Source organism: Anguilla rostrata, chromosome 5 (genome assembly GCF_018555375.3).
Source record: "Anguilla rostrata isolate EN2019 chromosome 5, ASM1855537v3, whole genome shotgun sequence".
Taxonomy (NCBI): domain Eukaryota; kingdom Metazoa; phylum Chordata; class Actinopteri; order Anguilliformes; family Anguillidae; genus Anguilla; species Anguilla rostrata.
The window spans coordinates 45,974,014-45,996,468 of record NC_057937.1 but is presented as its reverse complement, the minus strand read 5'-3'; the positions used below and the strand labels follow the sequence as shown (position 1 = coordinate 45,996,468).

The 22,455-nt window shown below is 46.0% G+C and overlaps 1 protein-coding gene across 3 annotated transcripts in view; it reads right to left on the bottom strand.

The window, feature by feature from the left end:
* Positions 1 to 9,639: 9,639 nt before the first annotated feature.
* The window catches only part of efl1 (elongation factor like GTPase 1), a 69,137-nt gene continuing 56,321 nt past the window's right edge, over positions 9,640 to 22,455 (bottom strand). For all 3 annotated transcript variants that reach the window (XM_064336587.1, XM_064336589.1, XM_064336588.1), the window contains exons 18-20: positions 19,950 to 20,932; positions 17,080 to 17,264; positions 9,640 to 10,690 (exon numbers count right to left, since the gene is read on the bottom strand). In XM_064336587.1, the coding sequence (XP_064192657.1) occupies positions 10,502 to 10,690; positions 17,080 to 17,264; positions 19,950 to 20,932 (1,357 nt within the window). In that variant the 3' untranslated portion in view covers positions 9,640 to 10,501. The remainder of the gene's footprint in view (positions 10,691 to 17,079; positions 17,265 to 19,949; positions 20,933 to 22,455) is intronic.

Here is a 22,455-nt window from a genome sequence, read left to right as displayed (position 1 = left end):
AAAAGGGATCAATGACTGAATTAACACATTTAAATTGCAGCAGTGTTGAGTCAGATAGGACCCCATCTTTGGATTAATTCTTCTGGCACAAAATTAATGCCTTGTATCACCTCAGGGGAAGCTACACACTAGCTGTGGTTGCACATTTTCATTGATGGTGGTAAAATCCTGTCATTACAAAGCACACTGAGATCCATTCAATACATCATTACGTCTTACATATTCTTTTGTATTGGTAACGCTTAGCTTGAAGTGGACCTTAAAAATAAAATAAAATAATAAATAATAATAATAATAATAATAATAATAATCTAAAGTAAAAGATGATGGGGCACACACGAAATATATGCTAATAACCCAGTCACAGTTCCCTTTTCCAACACTGGAGATCAGCTTGTAACTTATACAGTTATGACAATGGACACAAAAGCACACACACACACACAACACACAAACAGGACCAGCACCACAGTCCACACACACACACACAACCACCAAGAACACAATTGGAAACAACACATTTTCTCTGCTCACAGCAGGACTACAGTACAGACAGGCAAACAGTTTTTTGTTCCTTTTCTGTCTACAGGAGGGAAAACACAACAAGAGAACACCGATGACTACAAAAAGCTACACAAAGGCAAAAAGACACAAAACTACTGTGAACCAAACACAAAAAAAGGTTATTTTCTTGTTTTCTTTAATTTATTAAAGCGATTTAACTAATAGGAAAGAATGATAAACAGACACGTTTCAAGGACAGGGCTGGAGGTGGACATATCCCTGGCACTGAGAGAATATTAATGGCTTCATATTTCAGCGCGAGGAGCGTTTGCGGCCAGTCCTGCCCCGGACAGATCGGACGCGGCTTTGAAGCGGTGCCGAGAGGAAGACTGATCAGGGGCACTCCAGAGACGAGTGATTACTGCGTGTGAGGGGCAGGGAAACGCAAGGCTGGACAGAGCGGTGTGAGGGGCAGGGAAACGCAGGGCTGGACAGAGCGGCACGCCGGGCAGTAGCTCCGGAGACAGAAATAAAGCTCCGTTTAAAATCTTTAAGTGAGGAGTGAAACAAACGCAGATTCAGGGGCATGCTTACTTGCAGCATTGGATCACACTAATAAAAACAGTCAGCAGGACAAAAAAAAACTGTTCCAATTATATAAAAAACATTCACTGAAAACATATTTATTTAGGAGAGCACCATTAATTTGAAAATACTGTGATCTGTGCACAGTAAATGGTAGAGTGTTAATTTAACTCTACCAGAGTACACAAGTCCAATAGGGGCCATGTGTATGCTATAAGAGTTGATTTAACATGGAACATTTTACTGTGTGTGTGTGTGTGTGTGTGTGTGTGTGTAGTCATCACCAAAAGAGTTATGGGAATCATAACCCGGAGAGGTAACAGGCAGGTGGTAAAAAGTTCAACATGCACTCAGACTAATCCTTTCTTTAAAATGCACAGTCTGGTTCCAATCCGCATTTTAAAAAAAGTATACGATTTATGCAACGGTCACTTCAATCAAACATTCTTTCCACTTGATGAGGGGTGCAGCTGAACAGATACTGTTAAACTGCGTGGGTGTATAGAGACAAAGCAGAAATTAAGCAATCTGTGAAAAAGTGTGCCTGCAGCCAGGCAGAAAAGAAAAAGAGGGGTTGGGGAGGTAAGAGACAAAGTTGAGAGTGAGTAAGAGGGAAAATATTTCCCCTTTCGGACCACATAATTGGACACGGTCATTTATTTAACTCTAGAGGGCATTAATCTAGACTCTGGTAATCTCAGCATCGCAATTACTTGGCAAAGTTGTATGCTGCAGACAAATTGATTACAGATTAGGTGAAGCCACAAGGTGATCAAAATAACAACAAGGAAAATGAGGCTGAGGGTCTGTAAGTCAAATGTAACCGATTGCTTCAAAATCTAATTTGCTGAGGAGAAGCAGCGAATTTGGACCACGAGGAACACAGCCAGCGAGAAAACCAAGGCACTTGTTCTTGTTATAGATCACAGCTAGACATCTACAGCTTTTTATGGAGTAATTAAATAGTCAAATCTTCCTGAACAAAAAGCAGAGAGCTGGTTGCATTGTTCATTAAAAAGATCAAAGATATATTTAAAATACATTTTATATATTAAGTTTCTTTAACCGAAGACAATTTTTAACGATGCATTTTACGGATCCTATATACAGTTGTAAGGTGCATAATGGCTGGTCCTGGTCTAATTATTTGTTTTCTTTGAATCTTATGACTAAGCTATTACATATGTGTTGCTGAGGAGGGGAGGGGAGAGAGTCACGATTTGATCACCCCGGCTGTGATCTTATCTCTGCTGCTTTCCTGCAAAGAGGATAAAGTCTGTGATTTACAGAGTGTGAAACGGATGATGTCAAGAAAACCAAATGAGGGTGGGAGAAGCTCAAAAAGCATTTCACCCAAAACAGAATGACATCACTGCACATACCAGTCTGTTGGTAGGCAAGTCAATAAGATATAGGCAAATGCTAGTCTGAATCTCTTTAAAGCAAAACCCTAAATTGTATATAATTCTCTCAGCCTTTCTTTTACTTTTAATGAAGTATAGTATAGCATAGTATAGCATAGTGTAGAAAGATAGATAGATAGATAGATAAACCTTTATTGATCCCCGGAGGGAAAGGTGTAGCGTAGCATAGCGTAGTATAGCGTAGTATAGCATAGCATAGTATAGTATAATATGTTATAGTATTTCATTTATAATTATTATTTTGTTATAATTATTATTACTTTGCTATTATTATTATTTTAGGACCCAAGCAAACGGAAAAACATTCAAGGCTTTGACTTCTTTGTGGAAAAGACTAGCATGCATAAATGCTGAAAAAATGAATAAATATACATATATATCTCCCCAAGATTAAGTATACCCAAAGAATAGAAAATGATTTTGACATTTTATTCTGGTGGAGGCATACCTATATCAGTACTGCTGCATTTCTGTTTACACGCACCACAGCTGTTTATTTTCATAAATGGAGGTACTACAATTTATTTCATTAGATAAATTATGGAAAGATTCTGCGGCCAGGAGCACACTTTACTCTCCTGCAGCGTTGCTGGGGAAAGGATTTAGGGACAACTGCAGAGGCACACAGACGTAGTATGTAAATCTAGTCTACAGCCTCCAGACAACCAGAGGCAGCATCTTGATGGAGAGCGACTACAGAATTCTTAACGTCCGAAGAGCTGACGTCATCGCATAAACCCCCCTCAATAGCCATCGACTTCCATCAGGATTTAGTCATAAATGGCCAGTCTGACATAGACACTGATGGTTAAGACACAAGATATAATAAATTATATTATAATAAATGTGGCTAGCAATAATTAAAATAATGAGATGTACATGCTCATATAAGCATTGGTCATTACTTCCCTTTCAGTCTATAATGGGAAGTTATGAATAATAGAGGGTTAGTGTACTTAAGCACTAGTAAAAGGAAATGTATATAGATTTTCGTGAATATGCACTGAATTAATGATTTTATTTTTTGCCAAACTGATGCATGCCTACTTTGTGTCTTTGTATAATTTTGCAAAGATAAAACTGCAGTTTCTTGATTTCTACGGCTATCTGATTTTTCACACAATTCATTGGTGTGATGATAAAACCACTGCACATCAGTGATCGGAGAACTGTGAATTTAATCTTTTTTTTTTTCTCCACGATACCCATTTTATGCCTACTCTGTCCAGTTTCTTGGATGAATTAATGTGTCATTTTCTCTTGTAGCCTGGAAAAACATTGTCGAATACATGCCAAGGTTCGTACCATAATCCAGACAGTCCTTCACTCAACCTCAGGTATTTTTTTGCCTGCTATTTAATACTCACGGGTCCAGAAGACGGATAACTTGAAATGAAGCTGGGACTGAAGCCAAAAAATAATGACATTGCCAGAGAAAATATAGTGCATATAAAAGGAAATGGCTCATTTTTTTGACAAATCGTGTCTGCCCACGTGTGAATGCACAGCTTCAAGTCAGTGTGAGGTCAGTGAATGTGTCACAGCTTGAAGTGGCAGAAAATGATTGGAAGAAGAACACGATGTCATCTGATCTTGAATTCTTCTTCAGATTACTGGAATGGAATGACTGTTAAATTCTTCCATTTCCAAAGCTGGAATACAGCAATAGCTACTAACTTCTTTAATAAACAACTGCATTGCTCAGGCTTTACGAGCAGGCTCCAGAACTTTCGCTTAGGCCGGTATGATTTTATTTGAACATGCCCTCTCTTAAATACTGCTAGTCATTTACTGAATAAGTCACCTCAACCAAAATACATGGAATTTAAAGTGCTTTCTACCAACATTCTGATGCGACTCATCGGATTCAAGCCTGAGAAGCTGAACCTCATTTAACTCCACAGGCAAATGTAGCGCCTCGATTAGAGCATCACATAGGCAGACAGGCCAGATGCACCCGCGGCGCTGTCGCCCAGTCGAGGAACACTGTCCTCCCCCGAGATAAACAAGACTCACAGGCAGCGCCACAACACGGCCCCCTCAGCACGGGCCAGAAGCCTGGATCGATCACCAAACACCAGCCGGTGCAGGTGCATTCCTCTGACGCAAGCAAGCTTTTAAAAAAATTAAATAAAACAAGACAAGAAAAGTGACCTAGCCGATTCAAGAGCATAAGCCCATGAAATTATTCAAGCAGTGTCAGTTATAAAAAAATAAAAAAATAAAAAATACCTGGCATGTTGGCTCTATATATAGGACCACTACTTCCAGTTTTGAAATAAAATATTCTGAAGTGCCATCACAGAAGCAAACTTTGCAACTGTGGCCACCTTATACATTAAAAATGCCTGTTTCATCATCCATCAGAAAATTATTTCATTACGGCATACTAATGTAAAAAAAAAATTATTACCTGGGAATTAAACAACTATTAGGCTTGTGTAAATTTACATTAGAAGTTATGACTTGAACTGCACATTCTCAGAACTGAACAAAGTGCACACTTTCCTGCTTGCTCTCCAGTCCTAATCTCTGGATTTAGAGGGAAGTGCCTAGATGAGGCAAGGTTTACATTTTATGAGTGCTCTTTAATGATCACCAAAAGTACAAAAGCAGTACAGTAAATACATGTATTTTGCATCTTCACGAATGCCTGAAAGAGCGTTTTAAGGGAGTTCATGGTGTCTCCTATTTGACTGACACCATTGAGACCTACGAATCTGCTGGGATTGCCTATCCCACCTAAAGCATTTACCCTCCCAATCCAATGAGAACACAAGGTCATATTTTTTTCAAGCTCCAACAAGTTCTCATAGAACATCCCATCTCCCAGCTTTATACGAGACCACCTGTGAAGCAACCACAGGAATGTATTACTCTAACTCTAACTGTCAGGAGGGCGTTCTGCTGAAAGATACAAAATGGCAGCAAGGAAACCATTAGGATTCCATACTGTGTCTCATGAAAACAGCTGCTGTGCAACAGAGCTGCCAGCCCACGCTTTGGACGTGAGCAGATTTCAGTACCCCAGACATGTCAGACATTTAATATTTAGAAAAGAATAGCTAAATCTTCATGTATTTATTATATATAAAAGGTATAAGGTAAACCCTATCCAACAACTGGAACCTTGTCAGTTTAACACACATAGACAGACCTGCTTTTAAAACTTGAAAAGCCCAAGGTTTTCTTTAAGCTCCTCACTGTATATAAGAAAATATACATTTGAAAAGGCATTACACATGCAATATCACAGACTGGTATTCACATACATGAGGTGAGCCCATGGGCTCCACCAAAGATAGCAGCCAAGAGGCTGGCAGCCAGCACTGGGCCACGTTCGCAGGGACATTGGCTGGAAGCTCTCGCGTTGCCTGGAGAGCGCCTGCTGGACAGCTCAGCCGTCGCTCAATAGCACTTCATTCACAGCCACGCTAAGGAAAAAATCTGGGCTAATTTCGCTACCAAATGTTCCCTTTAATGGATGGGTTTCAGGAACGAGGGCCTCCCGAGACAGGGCATCCTGTGGGCCGGCCTCCTGATTTGGCAATTAGCCTCGAATGACTGGGGAGACCTGCGCGGGGAGGGAGCACCATCGAGACAGAGCCAAATGCTGGCTCTGCAGAAAACGCACTGCAAAGCAGCCCCCAGACGATAAGACAGACAGACGCAGGACCCGTCTGCACAGCACAATAAAAGCACTTCCAGTTGTCCAGCAACCTGTGAAATAGGCCGGTTCCACTGTATCTGAGCCTCCCAGCAGACTGTACAAAAAAAACAAAAAGGAAAAAAAAAGGGGGGCTTTCGGGAAAAATGGATTCAGGCGCAGTGCTCTGTGAAACGCATTAGCAGCCAATTGTCTCAGCATGCTCTCAGCAATTTTTAATGAATCACTGGAGGAAGAAAGGAGACGCGGGAGCCCTGGAATAATCCATATGTAAAATAACGGAAACACAAGCCTGTTGAGCTGAGGTAAAGGTCAAAGGTGAGATCCCCAGGGGCTTGAAAGCAACTGACAAAAAAGCTTTTGTGGAGGAGTAGGTGGGAGGGAAAGAGAGGGCGGGGGCTGGGTTGGGGGGGCGAAGCAGCATCTGCTGCAACACTGATCCCACTGCCAAGGCAGTGTGACCCCCGCCGTCTCATTGGCCGCTTCTTCCCCCCGCAAGCAGCACCAATCAGGGCTGGAACAGGAGAAGAGATCGATGAGGTAACGTTAGAGGTACTTTTCTGAGAGGGAGAACTCTAACAACAAAAGCAATTAATTTTAATGCTCAAAGTTTCCCCTTTGAAGCTTGGAAAAAAAATGACAGTGAAACCTGATACACAAAAGAAACAAACAGAGCCTTGGTTTTAACCCAGGAACACCTCTTTAAACTCAAATGCTTCATTTTTAAAGAAAAGGGGGTTATGGATTATCTTTGTAGAAGGAGGCAAATTTGCAGCTTTACAATTTACACTGATTGACCTTTGACTTCATCTGGACACATTACCAAAGACTGTTCTCTTATACTTCTTTACCAAACTGAAACAAATGTCCTTCTCACTGCTGTGTGTTCTTTCTTCTCATACTGAACTCTACATGGCAATTTGACTCCTTAAACCACCTAATTACCAATGTGGTAGATGTCACAGTTCTATGGTTCCTTTTCTAGGGGTTGAACATAGCAAACGGAAGTGAATTACGGATTTGCACTTTTGATACCAGCTCTGAAAGTTGACGTATTTTTACACCGGACGGAGGGAGCACCCTTCACAACTGATCTGAGTGAGGCTCCACAACTCTGTTCAAGGACACAAGAGTGTCAAGTCCCCACAAGAAACTAAATGAGGGAGGGGACAGAAATCATTCAAAGTAGCATATGTTTTCCTAAAATCTGCCAAGCTGCAAAGACCAGCATACAAATGTTCAGGACCAGGACATTTACGATGTTTTGTGGAGGTGCAAGATTCATTTGGGAGGCTTTTGGAGAAATAAATAAATAAAAAAAAGTGTTCTCAGTACAACCCGTTTTTCTGACCGTAATGATGTTCCCAGGATCTGGGTCTTGGGTTCTGTCCCCGGAGCCCAGAGGAGTCCAGAACTTTCCTGACCGAGGGTCGCTCCACCATCTGTGCCCCGCCGCTACGAGGCTCAGGCATGCTAACGTCCGCCCAGCACCTCGTCATTAACGGCGCTCCGACCAGAACGCGCTAGCTCTCCGCGGCGCCTCTAACAAGGTTATGATTCCGCAGCCGCGTCGATCTGCTGACGAGCCATTTCTAACGGGGCCGGAGTCCGGCCCGGGGAGCCGCGGCGGTGATTAACACGAGCCTGCTAAATCTGGCGCGGGCCGCCCCTCTCCCAAATGCGTTTTCAACGCCCTCCGACTTTACGTAAGCCCGTTAGCGCGGCGGCAGAGCTTCTCAGAGCGCCCTCGGAACACCGGGGGGACCGACACCACACCTGACTTTCCGAGAGCGTGTGCAATTCAATTATTTCCCATGAGCCTCCTCTCCAGACAACACTCAGCTGATTCATGCATAATGTATGGATGAACTCCCCGCGGCGGGTCTAATGTTTCCCCTACCCCGCGTCCCTGGCCCGCTTGTCCTTTAAGGTGGAATGCGTCGCTCTTATCCCTGTTACGAAAGAACGCTAACTTCACAGCCAGGGGGAATTCTGCACCTTTATACAAGTGGGTTAACATGGAAAATGACTTAAGAGTAAAAAACAAAAAAAAAAACAGGTAAATAAATAAGTCTAGACCCAGTTTGAGTGCACCGGTGTCCTACTTACAGTACATTGCATACATTACACGATGGGTGTAGAAAAAAAACACTTTCTCTCTTTCCTAGATATCAAAAGCAGTGTGTCAAAGAAGCTCTAAACCTTCATAGTTGTCAGTCTTGTGCAAAGAAAGAATACATACAGAGAAAATACACCGCATCCTGATACACCAAAATAAACATCAGTTTGACGCAAGTGTGTGTACACAAGTGTGCGCTTCTGTTCAACTGAGTTCGTCTCAAAGGTGCACACACAAATGTTCCCACCTTAAGAAGCTGCCTGGCTGATTGCCACAGCAGCCCACAGTTATAACAGCAACAACTCAATCACAGCATAAACACTGCATCAAGTAGAACAAGAGGGCCCTTTACAGAGGGGGGGAGACAGGCCACCTTCCATGTTACCGTGCAGACTTGAACCTCGGACCGCCCCCTTTACTTCAGGAACCCCTGCCCCCCCGCCCCCCCCCCACTCCGCACAGCCCTTGAGCCGGACACCTGGCACGACAATCAATGTGGACATCAACTGATAATCAATCACAGCACACCCTCACCCTCGCCAGCCCCCCCCTGTTGAGTTTGTGCTTGAACTCCTCTGAGTGGGTTTCTCCCATTCCACACCTCTGAGCAAAGCGGGCTGCTCGTCTCTGTTTAAAAGCTCCCATCGACTGCCGTCCTGTTTGGTTTTCTCCAGCGAGATAACGATCGCCCGTCTCCCCGCTGCCCTCCCATTGGCCCGAGCGCTCAGCGAGCGAACTGCCGGTCACGTTAGCACTGGCTCAGCAGACAGAAACCCGGGTCCTGTTTGTTTAGACGGGAAGGGGCGAGAATCCACACCTCGCTCCTTATCTGAAAAACAGGCCCTTTTACGCCCGTGTCAAAATATTTACTTCTTAAGGCTCTGTGCATACCTCTTTTTCTTTTAAGCGTCTTCCCCCCCGATGACACATTGTGACTGATTAATCCATTAATGATGTCTGGAGCGTATCGCCATGAAATCAGTACGGAACTTCCTTTTTACATCTGTTAAGGGTTTATCTACCACATCAGACAGCCTTATCGGAGCTTTTAGTCTTTTCTGCAATTTGAAGCCATTGGTTCCGCAAAATTAAACCCTCTATCTAAACGTTACGGTAGGACTATTACCCGGAAGGACTCCTAACAGCACTACCCCCACCCCAAACACAGGACGTCTGTATGGTCCCCTTTCAGTTCACTTAGGGTAGGGAAAACTAGCGGTTTTCTGGCTTCCTTTTGCTGAACACACGGCCAAGGGGCAAAATGAAGGTTGTTCCTTCAGATGAAATACAATTAAAGAGCCATCATCAGAAAGCAATAAAAAAAAAAAGCACATTCACACTTTCAATACACATGGTGAGGTACATATGCTTTTAGAAATGTAATCCTCCTTTAATATTCTGAAATAGCTTTTTGATGGTTGGGTTCATTACAACAGCTTTTTTTTAAAAACTGAAAATGCATTCTGTTCCTCAGTGTATCAAAGGAAAAAATAACTACTATGGAAACCACTGATTACAGTTGGACCTGGAAGATTGCTTATATTGACAGAATCAGTCCCAGGCGATAATTACAACGCTTTTAATTTCGTATCTATATCCTATTTGTGTTTGCCAAATTAAATTCCTGTCTTCAGAGCATGCATAACAAAATTCAATTGGGACAGAGTGGAATTAATATTCAAGTAACTAAACTCTTCTCTCAAATTCGAAACGTTACTTCAACAGGAAAGCTCTTCAATTATGCATGACGGTAACTGACTCTTTCAAGAAAACGTCCCAAACGCACAGCATAAATTTAAAGAATCAAAACGGCTTTTGGGCACCGGGGGAAATTCTTCCTTGCCCAGATGGAATTAGCGGCAGCGCGGATGTCAATCCAATCCGACGCCCGGATGATGCTCAGACAAGTAGAACCTGGCTGCCTTCAGAATTATAACAAAATCAATCAACACCCTCAATGCTAAACGTATTACAGCAAACCAGGAGGGGGGGAAAAAACGATCTATTTTTGTACATTTCATAAATAGCTCAACAAAATAGTGTTAAATAATCGGTCAGTGATGAACATCCATTGTGGTCCAATGGCTTTATTAAAACTTAGTTTAACGGCCCGGAGCCCTGTCTGTGAACACAGGGACGTGAGCCCAGACCTCCCGGCTCGTTCGCGTCCTCCGGCGAGGCGGGGCGGGGCGGGGGCGGGGCTCATTTGTTCTTGCCCAGCGTCCTCTGCTTCTCGGCGTGCTCCACGATCTTCTCCTCCACGTAGAGCCCCTTGCGCCTGCGCACGGCGTTCATGTACTTGAGGGCCTGGTTGGCCGAGTCGGCCTTCTCGCCGAAGTGCAGGTACTCCTCCTCGGTGGTGGGCACCCAGAAGGGGTCGCCGGCGATCACCTGAGCGACGGGGTGAGGGAGAGACAGAGAGAGCGAGGGGTTTAGAGAGGCCGCACTCAGCGAACCCAAACGGCCAGAGCCGCCCAAGGACACGAAGGCAGGGAGGGGACGTAGCCTCACATTACTTCAAAACAGATTGCCGCGGCGGGGAGCTGCCACACTTGATAGAAAAGCCACGGGCTTTTATTCCCCGATCAAGAGGCCACTCAATCATTCAGGGGGGGAAAGAAAAACCCGAGCTGGGCCGCGGGCCTGGATGTTGACTTTGGAAGGCGGTTAGGGAGGAAAGCTCAGGGGGATATAATCGCAGAGAAGAAGAAGAGGAGGAAATAAAAAGAGAGGGATGAGGGGGGAAAAAAGGGAGCAGAGTTCAGCGGCGGATCCCCGGCTCCGCTCCGTTTGCGTCTCCCAACAATGGGGAAGTCATCCCCGGGCCCCGGGCCCCGGGCGCGCCCGCTGCCCCGCTCCCCCGCACAGAGAGCTCATTATGTAGAGCGCTGTGACACGCTGTTCCAGCGGGAAGAGAAAGACTTACTGCCAGGGCTTTCTGGGAGCGAGGCCGTGCCCGTCCGTCCGCCCGCCCGCTCGCCTCGCCCCGCCCCCCCCGCCCACCACGCCACGCCACGCCGCACAAAAGCGCTACTGCGATGACCTCACCGGCCAGACAGCGGCCGGGGAGCGCGATTACAGTACCGTGCTCGGGGCGGGGCCTCGCACCTGGCCCGGGAGTCCGGGGGAACGGGGCCGCCTAATTTGCCCGGGACAGATGGCGGGGGGGGGATTTGGGACAAAGCAAAGCCTTCCCTCGCACCAACAGTCGCCCGGGGCCGCCGCTGGAGGGGCATATGTCACAATGCATCTGCTGTTCGCTCGGGGGAGGGGCTAAACTCAAACCGCGAGCGGTCTGACCGTACGCGCCTCTAACCAGGACCTGTCACACGCGTCTCTTTCATCAGACTGCTCCCTTTTTCTCTCTCTGAGAGAATGGGTTGGGTTACTTCCCTTTGATAAGATCTCTTCTCATCTGTATTCTCTGTGAAAGCGTGTCTCCAGGCAAAGGGCAGAAAAACAGTGACAAGGCCATTTTTTTTCTGAGAGTGCAATAAGAGGCACTGGCTGTGTACCGCTCCCCTCCCCCAACCTCATTTTTACCATTATCACCTTTGTCCCTTAAGCACACACCGACAGACTGTACATCTACGACCTCTAACTGAAACAGCAAAATGACCAGTAAAATTCACATTCACTTTCAAATGCACGAGAAAGGCTGGGATCAATAAAAAGCGCTCAAATATCACCGTGGCAGGCTGAAATGAAGCGAGGCTGCTCTTTGTAAACATCGTTACTTATAGCGTCATGATTCTCCTGAGTCATTATTGTCACAGCTGCCGCCGACAATGGCAGAAAATGTCACATTAAATCAGACTGAAATTTTCAACGAGCGCAAACAGGGCGAGAGACAACAATGCCCGCCTCCCTGCCCGCCCCGCACACCCCCCCTCCCCTCCCCGCCCCTGCATGTGCCCTGGCGAGGAAGAGGATGTGGCCGAGGGATTCTTCACACCGCTAATGCTGAGTGACACGAGCTGTGTGGCGCAATTAAGAGGCAGCGTAGCGTCGCTGGCGACTGGCTCATGCGGCGTGACAGGGCTGGTGTGGGGGGGGGGAGGGGGGGAGGCTGGTCAGACGCGCTTCCCGACTCCCGCCGTCCGGCGTGCCGCCTGGCCCTCGTTACCGCCGCCTTTGTGCAGCTCCTCAATTAGATTAGGCTGACCTGGAACCGGGGGGCCATTCGGGGGCCTGCTCTCCGTTTGGGGGGGGGGGGGGGGGTGTAGCCGCTTGTCCGCGCGTGACGGACGCGGGCCGGGGCTAGCGGCTCGTCCGGCGGGGGCCTCGCGCGCGATGACATGCTAACGTGCTAACGCGCTAACTGCGCGCCGCGGCATCCAGACTGAACGCCGGCGAGTCTGAGCAGCTGTCATCGCGGCCCGACAGGGCAGGGGGAGATAAAAAGCCGCTCGGTCCGTTATCCCGCGCCGGGAGTTCAGACTGGCAGCGGAGCGGCGTGACGGGGCTCTCTGTGACATTTCCCCCGACAGCCCGCGCCGTCGCTAATAAAATGTGACTGGTCAGGGGATCGGCTTTCTTATTAATTGCCATCTGTGTTGCTGGCACCTGAAAAACTTCAGCGAGCGATCCCTCCTTGCCATTGTAACGATGACGGACACGTTAAAATCGGGGCCAGGATAGAAAAAAAAAAAGAATGTTCGGCCTCGGATTTATGGCACTCGCGCGTATAATAACTCCTTTTCTCCTAGCGCATGTCAGCCGGTCTGACAGTGAGCCATTTGATTGCTCCAGCAGCTGGCTCCAAGCGGACCTGAACGCTCGAATCAATACTCGATACGCAACACGAGTCAAAATCTCTCACAGATGTTTAGACGTCCTCCAGAATCACCTATAAAAGAAAATTAAGCTGATCATCTGAGAAAACTATTGTAATCTCACCTCTGTCGCTCGCAAAAGAAGGTAAAGATTAAATCATTCCGCAATAATGCGACACATTACAGCCTTGAATAAATCAGTTTCTGAGCTATTGTATCAGAAATATACAGAACGTGCTCGCAGTCTTAAAAGACCACCAATTAGAAGAGTTTAAACAAGAAGAGAGCTTGTGTTTTTGTCCTCTGGCAAACACACAAGTTTTCTTCTTGGCCTGAATTTTAATGGGAGGCCGCCAGAGGCCCTGTTGAGGAATATGTTTGGTGTTCCTGTTGCACGGCTTTCAAACACCTTAACAAGACATTGAGCTCTGTGGGTATATGAAGTGGGTCAAGAGAAACGTAGAAAATGTGATGACCCTGCTTTTTTTATTTGGGGAGGGAGGAAGGGGGGCATGGCTGTGTGGGTAACAAGCATTTCTTTCTTCGAAAGAGAGACAGAGGTTAGTCTTCCAGTGTGTTGAATCAAAAGTCAAAGGAATTTTAAATAAGGCCTCTTTTCTCTGAGAACACAGTTTAAAGGATTTGTTTAATTCTCTTTTCTTAGCAGGGCAAACGCATCTTGGAAGCATGGAGGCCAACAGTTAAAATCATCTGTGTGTGTGTGTGTGAGTGTGTGTGTGTGTGTGTGTGTGTGTGGCGTGCTGGGGTGCCTTGCGTGGTGGGTAGTGCTGGTGATCATAGCGGACATCAAGTTTTCAATAAAGAAAACTGCATGCTCAGACTGCACTACAGTCTGAATAGTGCTGAGCCGGCTCGCTCACCTCAGCTCAGGAAAGATTTAACAAATGTCATCTTTGTTCTGCCATGATTGTTAAATGCTGGGCAATCAGGCTGTTGCCACTCAGTACACCACTGGATTTCCTGAGACAGACGGTCAAGCTTACGGCCCACCAATATTTACCCACCCACACACACACACACACACACACACACACACACACACACACACACAACAACTAACACGCAATACCACTACATGCAACGCCGCACACGCACACACACACGCTCACACACCTCACACATACACGCACATGCACACACACATGCATATGCACCCCCACGCACACGCTCGCACACACACACACACACACACACACACGCACAACTACACACGCACATACACACATACATGCATCAGCACCCACGCACACCTCGCACACACAACTAACTACACATCGCACACACGCACACACACACACACACACACACACACACGCACAACTACACACGCACAACACAACAGCATATGCACCCCCACGCACACGCTCGCACACACACACTTAACTACACACGCACACACGCACTCACACACACACACACACACACACACACGCACAACTACACACGCACATACACACATACATGCATATGCACCCCCACGCACACGCTCGCACACACACACACACACACGCTCACACACACACACGCACACACATACACACACACACACGCATATGCACACACACATGCATATGCACCCACACACACGCACGCTCACACACAAACATGGACACACACACACACACAATCGTACTGATTATAACTGTAGTATATGTATCTGAAAATAGTATGAATGGCAGATTCTGATTAAGGGCAGGAAACAAAATCAAGTGTGACTGGCACTGATTGTAATTAGTAGCATATTTGTTCTTTAACATTGATTAAGGGTGGAACTATTTTGTTTTATCTCTAAATAGAACAGTAAGATCTTGTTTTGATTAAAGCAGATTAAAATAATTTTTGGAGGGGAACTGCAAACGCAACAAATTTACCCAAATCCAAATTTCAGGGGGAGCAAGGGGGAGACAAGCAGATTTAATGCCTGAACATGAATAAAAGTAAAACACTGCAGGTGACCCCTTGAGAAGCAGCGTGGGTGGAAATTTTACTCAAGGTAAGGTAAGAAAGGAAACTCCAACACATCAAAGGACATCATGAAGTAGTGGTGCTGTAAAAGAAGGTTTTGTTCAGACAGTGTGTGTGTGTGTGTGTGTGTGCGTGAGTGTTCAACCTCAGCAGTAAGGCAGCAGCAGTAGCATCCTGCTCTACTCAATGTCCTGTATAAGGAGAAGAGGTTGTCTTATTTGTTGATGTAGAACACTGCCGTACTAATGTAATAAATCATTCATTGAATTAAACTATTAATATAAATCGTTGTAATGTAATGTGTAATGATTGACAAACAGTACCTTTCCAAGTGCATCCCATTAATTCTAATAACACAATCTGGACATATAAGCTTTAATGACTAATTAAAAATCGATGTCTACTTTATCAGCAGTCAAAAATAATCACAGCTTATCTGTAAGCCGACGTGTCTTATCCCTGCGCCGGTCTTAATGAAAAGTTATATCAGATTTTTTCTTTTTTATCTTAAGCATCCTGCGCCTGAATGAAACGCTACGGGTCAAGCGACCGAATCAATGGCTGTAATTAAACAGGTTTTAGCCACACAGCGGGTGCGCTGAGCAACGTCTAACAAACACACAAAAACTCACCACAGGCTGAAAAAGCCACAACAAAAGAACAAACAAACGGAAAAAAAGAAACGAAACGGCAGAACGAACGCCGGAATTTAGCGCGGTTCTAAAACGAGCTGCAACAGAAAGAGCGGACCGCGCGAAACGAACAAAGCGGCGGAGTTCAAAGAGGGAAAAGCAGGGGCGGTAACCGGTCCGTTAATACCGCGCGACGGCGACGGCGGCGGCGGCGGGGACCATATGGCGGCGAGCGTGCCCGGGCCCCCTCGCGCCCCCGCGACGCGGCCGGCGGCAGGTAGAGCGTCGGGGGCGCGTGTGGCCTCTCTCGCGGCTTTGATCCTCTCCTGCCCTGGAGGAATTAATCTAATTACAGGCCCCGGTCCCCGCGCTGACCTCCAGTCATGTTTAATTCACCAGCTTCACAGCTTGGGGGAGGGCCCGGCTCCACGCTCAATGTGGGCCAGCTCGTGTACCCAGCTACTTATGAAGCCCGCTCTTTTTTTTTCTGCTCTCGATAATTACAGGCCGGGCCGAGCGACACCAACCTTCCTGACCGTGGGGCCCCCTACGGCGGAGGGGACCCGCTTTAGATGTGGCCCCTGTGTTCAAACGGACACGCAAACAGACGGACACGGTGCGGTATAACAGGCTAACGAACAGAGATAACACAGATATTGCCCCTACATGGCACAACCAAACCTCAAAAACAATGAAGCCCTAAAAAAAATCTACCCCAATGGAGGCACAGCTTTAAAGTTAAAGATTATTTTCCCAAACCTCAATATATCAACTTCTTTTGGAAAAATTCGCATTAAATCGAAGCACTGCACTGATGCTATGTCGGCTGACACCGTGTCAATGAGCATTGCGGGGGAATGTGAACTGGAGCAAGGCAAAACAAGCACAATAAGGCTAAATCAGCACCGCTGATACGGGCCACAGAGACGGATCAATAATAACTTGACCCAAAAAAACACCTCCGTCCTCTCTGTCATGTGTTTGTTTCTTTCCAGCCGCTTGTCGATAAACATGGGCCTCGGGATCAATACCCTCACAGTCGAAAGTCCCGCATTTCAATCCAATGACTTACGCTCATTATTACCCCCGTAATGCTGTTTTTGTTTCAAATGAAGGTTATTGACCCACAACGTCTAGTTCAAAGCGCATGCCATCGCAGGACACCACGAGTTCCTTTCAGTCTGACTACAGTCCTCACCATGGAGCAGATTAGCCCACGTGTTGTCGCTCACTGAAATGATACTTTCAGTTTTTACTCTGTAGACCAAAGAGTAAAAAGGCCTTCCTTCGTTAAGCCACACACACACACACATACACACACACACACACACACACAGGCTCACGCTGACACGCTGGCCTCTTATTGGCCGGGGCGATGCCCGCTCACCTCCCAGTGGCTGAAGACCAGCTGCGGGCTGGCGAGGCCGCTGGTGCGCTTCCTGATCTCGTCGGCGAAGCCGAAGCTCTCGGCCACGGGCAGCACGGCCCTGATGATGAACATCTCGGTGCCCTCCTTCATCTCCTCCGCCAGCACGCGGCCCTCCCGCTTGGACAGCACGCCGTAGACGCGACCTGGGAAACACACGAGGGGCGTGAGGAGGATTCGTTTGCTGGCCTCCGTCAGTCTTCCTGTCCTTGTGGGTTGTGGGAGTGCTCCATTAGCCATGACTAACAAGACTAACCACAGAAAACTCCAAATAAAAACACCATAATGTTTCTAACTAATCTCTGTTGTTATAATAAACAAATATTACAAATCCTGACGACGCACAAACCCTCTGGTGTGAAGTGGATATCATACAACAAAAATGATTTCTATTAGCCTCTTTCTCTGAGCAACGTCTCTTTGACGATTCCTGATTTTGGCATTCACAAAGAATGAAGGCAGATTAACCAAATCAAACGTAAACTTGGATTTTAACTTGCAGCATCTTTGTTTACTTTTTCATCCATACATTCCTCATATCTTCATCTGCATAATTTCTAGACCACCCTCATCCAGGTGTGTTCAAGCATTCCGTTGTCACACCTGATTTTTTTTGTTCTTGCTCATTATCATTCTGGTCACCCCCTCTTGTTTATCCATATTCATCTTCTTAAATTCTTAGTTCTTTTGCATGAATTAGGTTAGTGTATGCCTGTTGGGTTCCTCCTTTCCCTGTGCTCTGATTTGACGCTAATGCATTTTTTTCTACATTAAATTGGGATGATGCAATAAGGCATAATCCATCCATCTGAGGACAAATTTCACAGAAATCACTGGAAATGAATGCCCGGAGAATTTAAATGAACCAGAATGACTTTTTCCCACAGAAACTCATTAAATGAAGAAAATACAAAAAAATCTGCCAGTGATTCAATTAATTTGCACAAGGATGTATATGGATTTGCACTTCACTCCAGTGTAGCCTGTGGGCTAACGCTCAGACACACAAACAGAGGACAGCCTAAATACCTCCTGTCCGGGCACACTCACCATAAGCTAGTTAAGTTGCTATTCACACTACAACATGCAAGTGTGGGCACACTAATACTATTATACAAAAATCTCCTTAAAGACACTTAAAAATTAAGATATGCTTTCAAACTCGAAGCAGACTTGCTTTCAAAAATTTTAAAAATACCCCAAGTGTCATAAAAATGATTTCACATAAATTGACATTTTAGAGAAAACAACATTTTCGTAGTCAATGAATCAGAGAACAATGGCTTTAAAAATAGAAAGCGGCATGAAAACTGGGTGGTGTGCTGAGGACGATAATTTGCGGAAGTGGTGAGCTAATAATGGTGCCAGCATGCTGTGATAACAGCACTGCCCCCTGACCCTTTCCCCTGTCACAGGGAGACAGCTGCTGCAGCCACATCTGTCTCCACTCTGGGTATAAATGTTCATTACCCTCATGTTAAATATTTTAAAAGTATTAAAAAAGAAGTATTCTTCATAACTGGGCTAGTTATAGGACATAATGTGGAATTACTGTACACACATATCTTGGTAATACACAGCTCAATGCTCAGGCTACATTTCAGTGGCAGTGATGACGGAGAAACTCTCCAAACAATGTAAAATAAAATTCTGGGTGTAAAGTACTAGTCATGATAGCCTAATCCCATTTAATTGCCGCGATGACAGATTCCAGTCGACTGGCCCTTTTAAATAACTTCAAGAATTGTGTCCAAGGGATTTAAATGTCAATCTGAGATGACTTCATTCTAATTTTCCACAATAATGTGAACAACAGCCAGAAATCTCAAGTCACTCCCCTTTGCATAGATGGATCCTTGACTATTCTTTTTCCCTTCAATAAACTACGCATTAAGCAATAATTTACACTAAATTACCCGTGTAATGCTCAGTTTTCCTACAGAGCCCTTCCAGGCTGTGGTCTTATCCAGTGTGGAATGTGTTTGATTTTCTAAGGGGTTATCTAATCTCAAGGGGTAGGATTCAGATACCCCGGCAGATCGATTCATATCAGGGCAAGCATGCTGGGGAGACAGCTGCCCTTTGTTACAGACCTTTTGCAGAATGATCTCAGTGCATTCGAACAAAAGTCTACCACAGACGCTTCAATTAGCGACTGTGAAAACTATTTCCTGCGCCCAGCAAGCAGCAAATGACTTCCTCGGCCGTGTAACCAAAGATGGGGAAAATCCTTAACTGGCAAAAAAAAAAGTTAAATAGAGATCATAAACCTCCCTAGGGATGACTCTAATTTCACATTACTCGTTACTTTTTTCTTGGATTGTGAGAGGGCGGAATTCTGCAATTGCTACCATATCATTGATTCTGGGAATGCATCGCCTTTTCGGCTCTTGGTATTCTATCCTGATTGACTGTCATGTTGCCGCAACTTTACATCAATGCAACATTGGCCTATGTGTTATGTTCATCTAGTTTGAATGACTGGATTGCTTAACTTCCCCTAAAGTGTCCTCTAAAATAGAGCCTGGTGATAGCCAACACAGAGGGGATTAAATGACTTGTACAGGCAGAGAATGCGACTGACACTGAACACGGAAATAATCACATAATTATACTACAGGTAAATATAGATATAATAGATAAATATACAAATTTGAGATTTCCCGTATTCAAGGACCCTGTAAATACAGTATTTACTGTAAGTGCAGTAAGTCCTTCGTTAGGTGATTTACACCAATATGAAAAATACGGAAATTTATTATTATTTATGTTGTAATTTACCACCACTGGCCACCCAGAGCTCCCAGACACAGGCTAACACTGCTCCTTACCAAGCACATCGGCCGTGGCCATGATGTCACAGGTGTACATGGCGGCCATGAGGCGCTGGGGCCTGGCCAGGAAGGCGTGCCGGCAGCCCTCCTTCACGGCCGCGATGAGCTGCCCTGAGATGGGCCCGTAGCAGTCGGCGGCGGCGGCCTCGTTCCTGCGCCTGCCGGACAGGGCGGGGTCGGGCTCGCGCGCCTCTCGGGGGCGCTCTTCCGGCGCGGCGTCCGCGCTCAGGGACCCCGGCGCGTCGCGGGAGGCGTCCTCCTCCTCCTCCTCGGCCGAGTCCCGGCGGGGAGGCGGCGGCGGCGGCGGCGAGAACTTCATGTCCCACTTCTCCAGTGAGAAGCACACGCCCATCAGGGGCTCCTCGCACATGGGGCCCGAGAGCGCCGCCAGCTGGAAGCCGCTGACGATGCAGCTGTCGAAGTCGCGGAACGCCCCCGCCTCTGGCTTCTCATTCTCCAGGCACTGCCACACCGACGGCCTCTGGTAGTCCTCCAGGTTGTTCAGCAGAACGTTGGGCCCGTACCGCCGCGGGCCGAATGACCAGATGCGGCCGACGGCGTTCCTCCACTTCCACCCCTGCAGCTGAGCCTCCAGCCTCTCCCTGAAGTCCTGGATGGACTCCAGCGCTTTCCGGTTGATCTCCAGAGGCTTGCCCTCTTTCACGGACAGGTTGAACTGCTCCATTGTTCGGATGAGGTGGCTGTTCCCCTCCAGCAGCCTGGTGGCTTCCTCAGGAAGCGGGAGAGCCCTGATCCCGATGGTGGCCAGCTTGTTGGAGGTGGTGAGCGTGACAAGGCCGCCGGAGTCCACCTGCAGCCCCTCGGGAACCCTGTACTGGTCCTCCTTCGCCTGGTGGATCACGGCGACCTTCTGCTGCCTCCCCAGGTCTTCGTTCACCATGTCCACTCTGGGCGGCCGGATTACCGTCTCTCGGAAAGGAATGATCGGCTCGGAAGCGCTAATCTCAATTTTTGCGAATCTGCAAAAAAAAAAGGGGGAAGATTGTTTTTTCTTTCTGTCAAGAACGTACTACCTTTCAGTTTTCAGTCAATGAAAATTGCTTAAAGTTAAAATGCATCCAGGGTTGGGAACTCATGATATTTGTTTGCCAAGTATAACGTGCTGTCGTTATCATCTTAAATGGTAAAACATGTGTGTGCCATTTAGATAAAATGACTTAATGAGCTAAAAAAATGAGCTAATTAATATTATACAAACCCTTTCTTTAGTCTAAATGAAAGAAGTTAAACCAATGACTTGCTTATTCTTAACTCCATTCAAATATTAAACCTGAATAGGGCGGCCCGAAACAAATATTTCTCCAGAATATTCAAACCACCAGAAATCCCATTATTGCATTCAGGTGAGGAGCTATAAAACTATATTTTAAAAGTGTGACAATGAGGCTATAACAAAATGCAAACAAATGTACTGCCGGTATCGCCGGATAAAGGCAGTGGTGGCCTAGGTTTCCCCACTAACAGGCCTACTTTAACTGGAGCAGACAGCAGCCCAGATAAGACCAATGTCCCACCATGAGACAACTATGAGGAGGCTTTTTCTAATCCACTTACAGACAGACAGTCATGAAAAGGCTGAAAACCAGCTAATCCTTTTTACATACACAAGACACTACTTCCGTCCGCTCTGCTTTCAAAGCAAACCAGACTTGTCCCATACAGTAGATGGGGGTTACAGGACAGACTGCGACACTTAACAGTAAGTGGATACAATCAATACAGTCCTGCTGAATTCCTACACTAGAAAAAATCTTTCAACCGTTTCATCAATTCTTAGCTTAAACTGGAGATTCATAAAATGTATTACATGTTGAAAATACTAACACACACATGCACATGTTTAACACTGGTAAATATGTGTTTAGTTGTTTCTCTTGTTAATAAAATAGTCATTAATCTGGACTAAAATAAATCCTCACCAAGCATCAGTTGATGTTTTAGCGGGGCTAGCAGATAGAGGGACATGGATTACTACTGCTACACTGACTTTGAAGCTAATCCGCTAACTGATACACTCCACTGCATTACCTCAAAATAATCCAAAACTTGAAGTTCTGACAAAATGGGATAACCTGACAGAACGTTACCAAGAAAATGTGTGTCCTTCCGCTGGTTTCCACACGGCTTCTTTTGCATTCCGGCTAAACATGAATGAGCCTGTGACTCAACCTGCAGCTGGAGCTACATGTTTATGTCACTCCGCAAACTGGAATGGGACTTATAAATGGGGCTTAAGTATTTATTTCACTACAGCGGGACACTTACGAAGACAGGGTGAGCAACATTAGCAAACGGCGGCATGCTGTTTGTAAAATTTGAGTTCAGCCACGGCCTTCTGGTTTAGCGATGACTCCATTTTGATGGTTGTTATGGTTCTCTATTGACGCTTCATTTACCGCCCTTAGAAATCATCTCTTGTAACAAAAAAAAAATAAAAATAAAAATAAATAATATCACTGCACTTCTCCAACGACGATAAAAT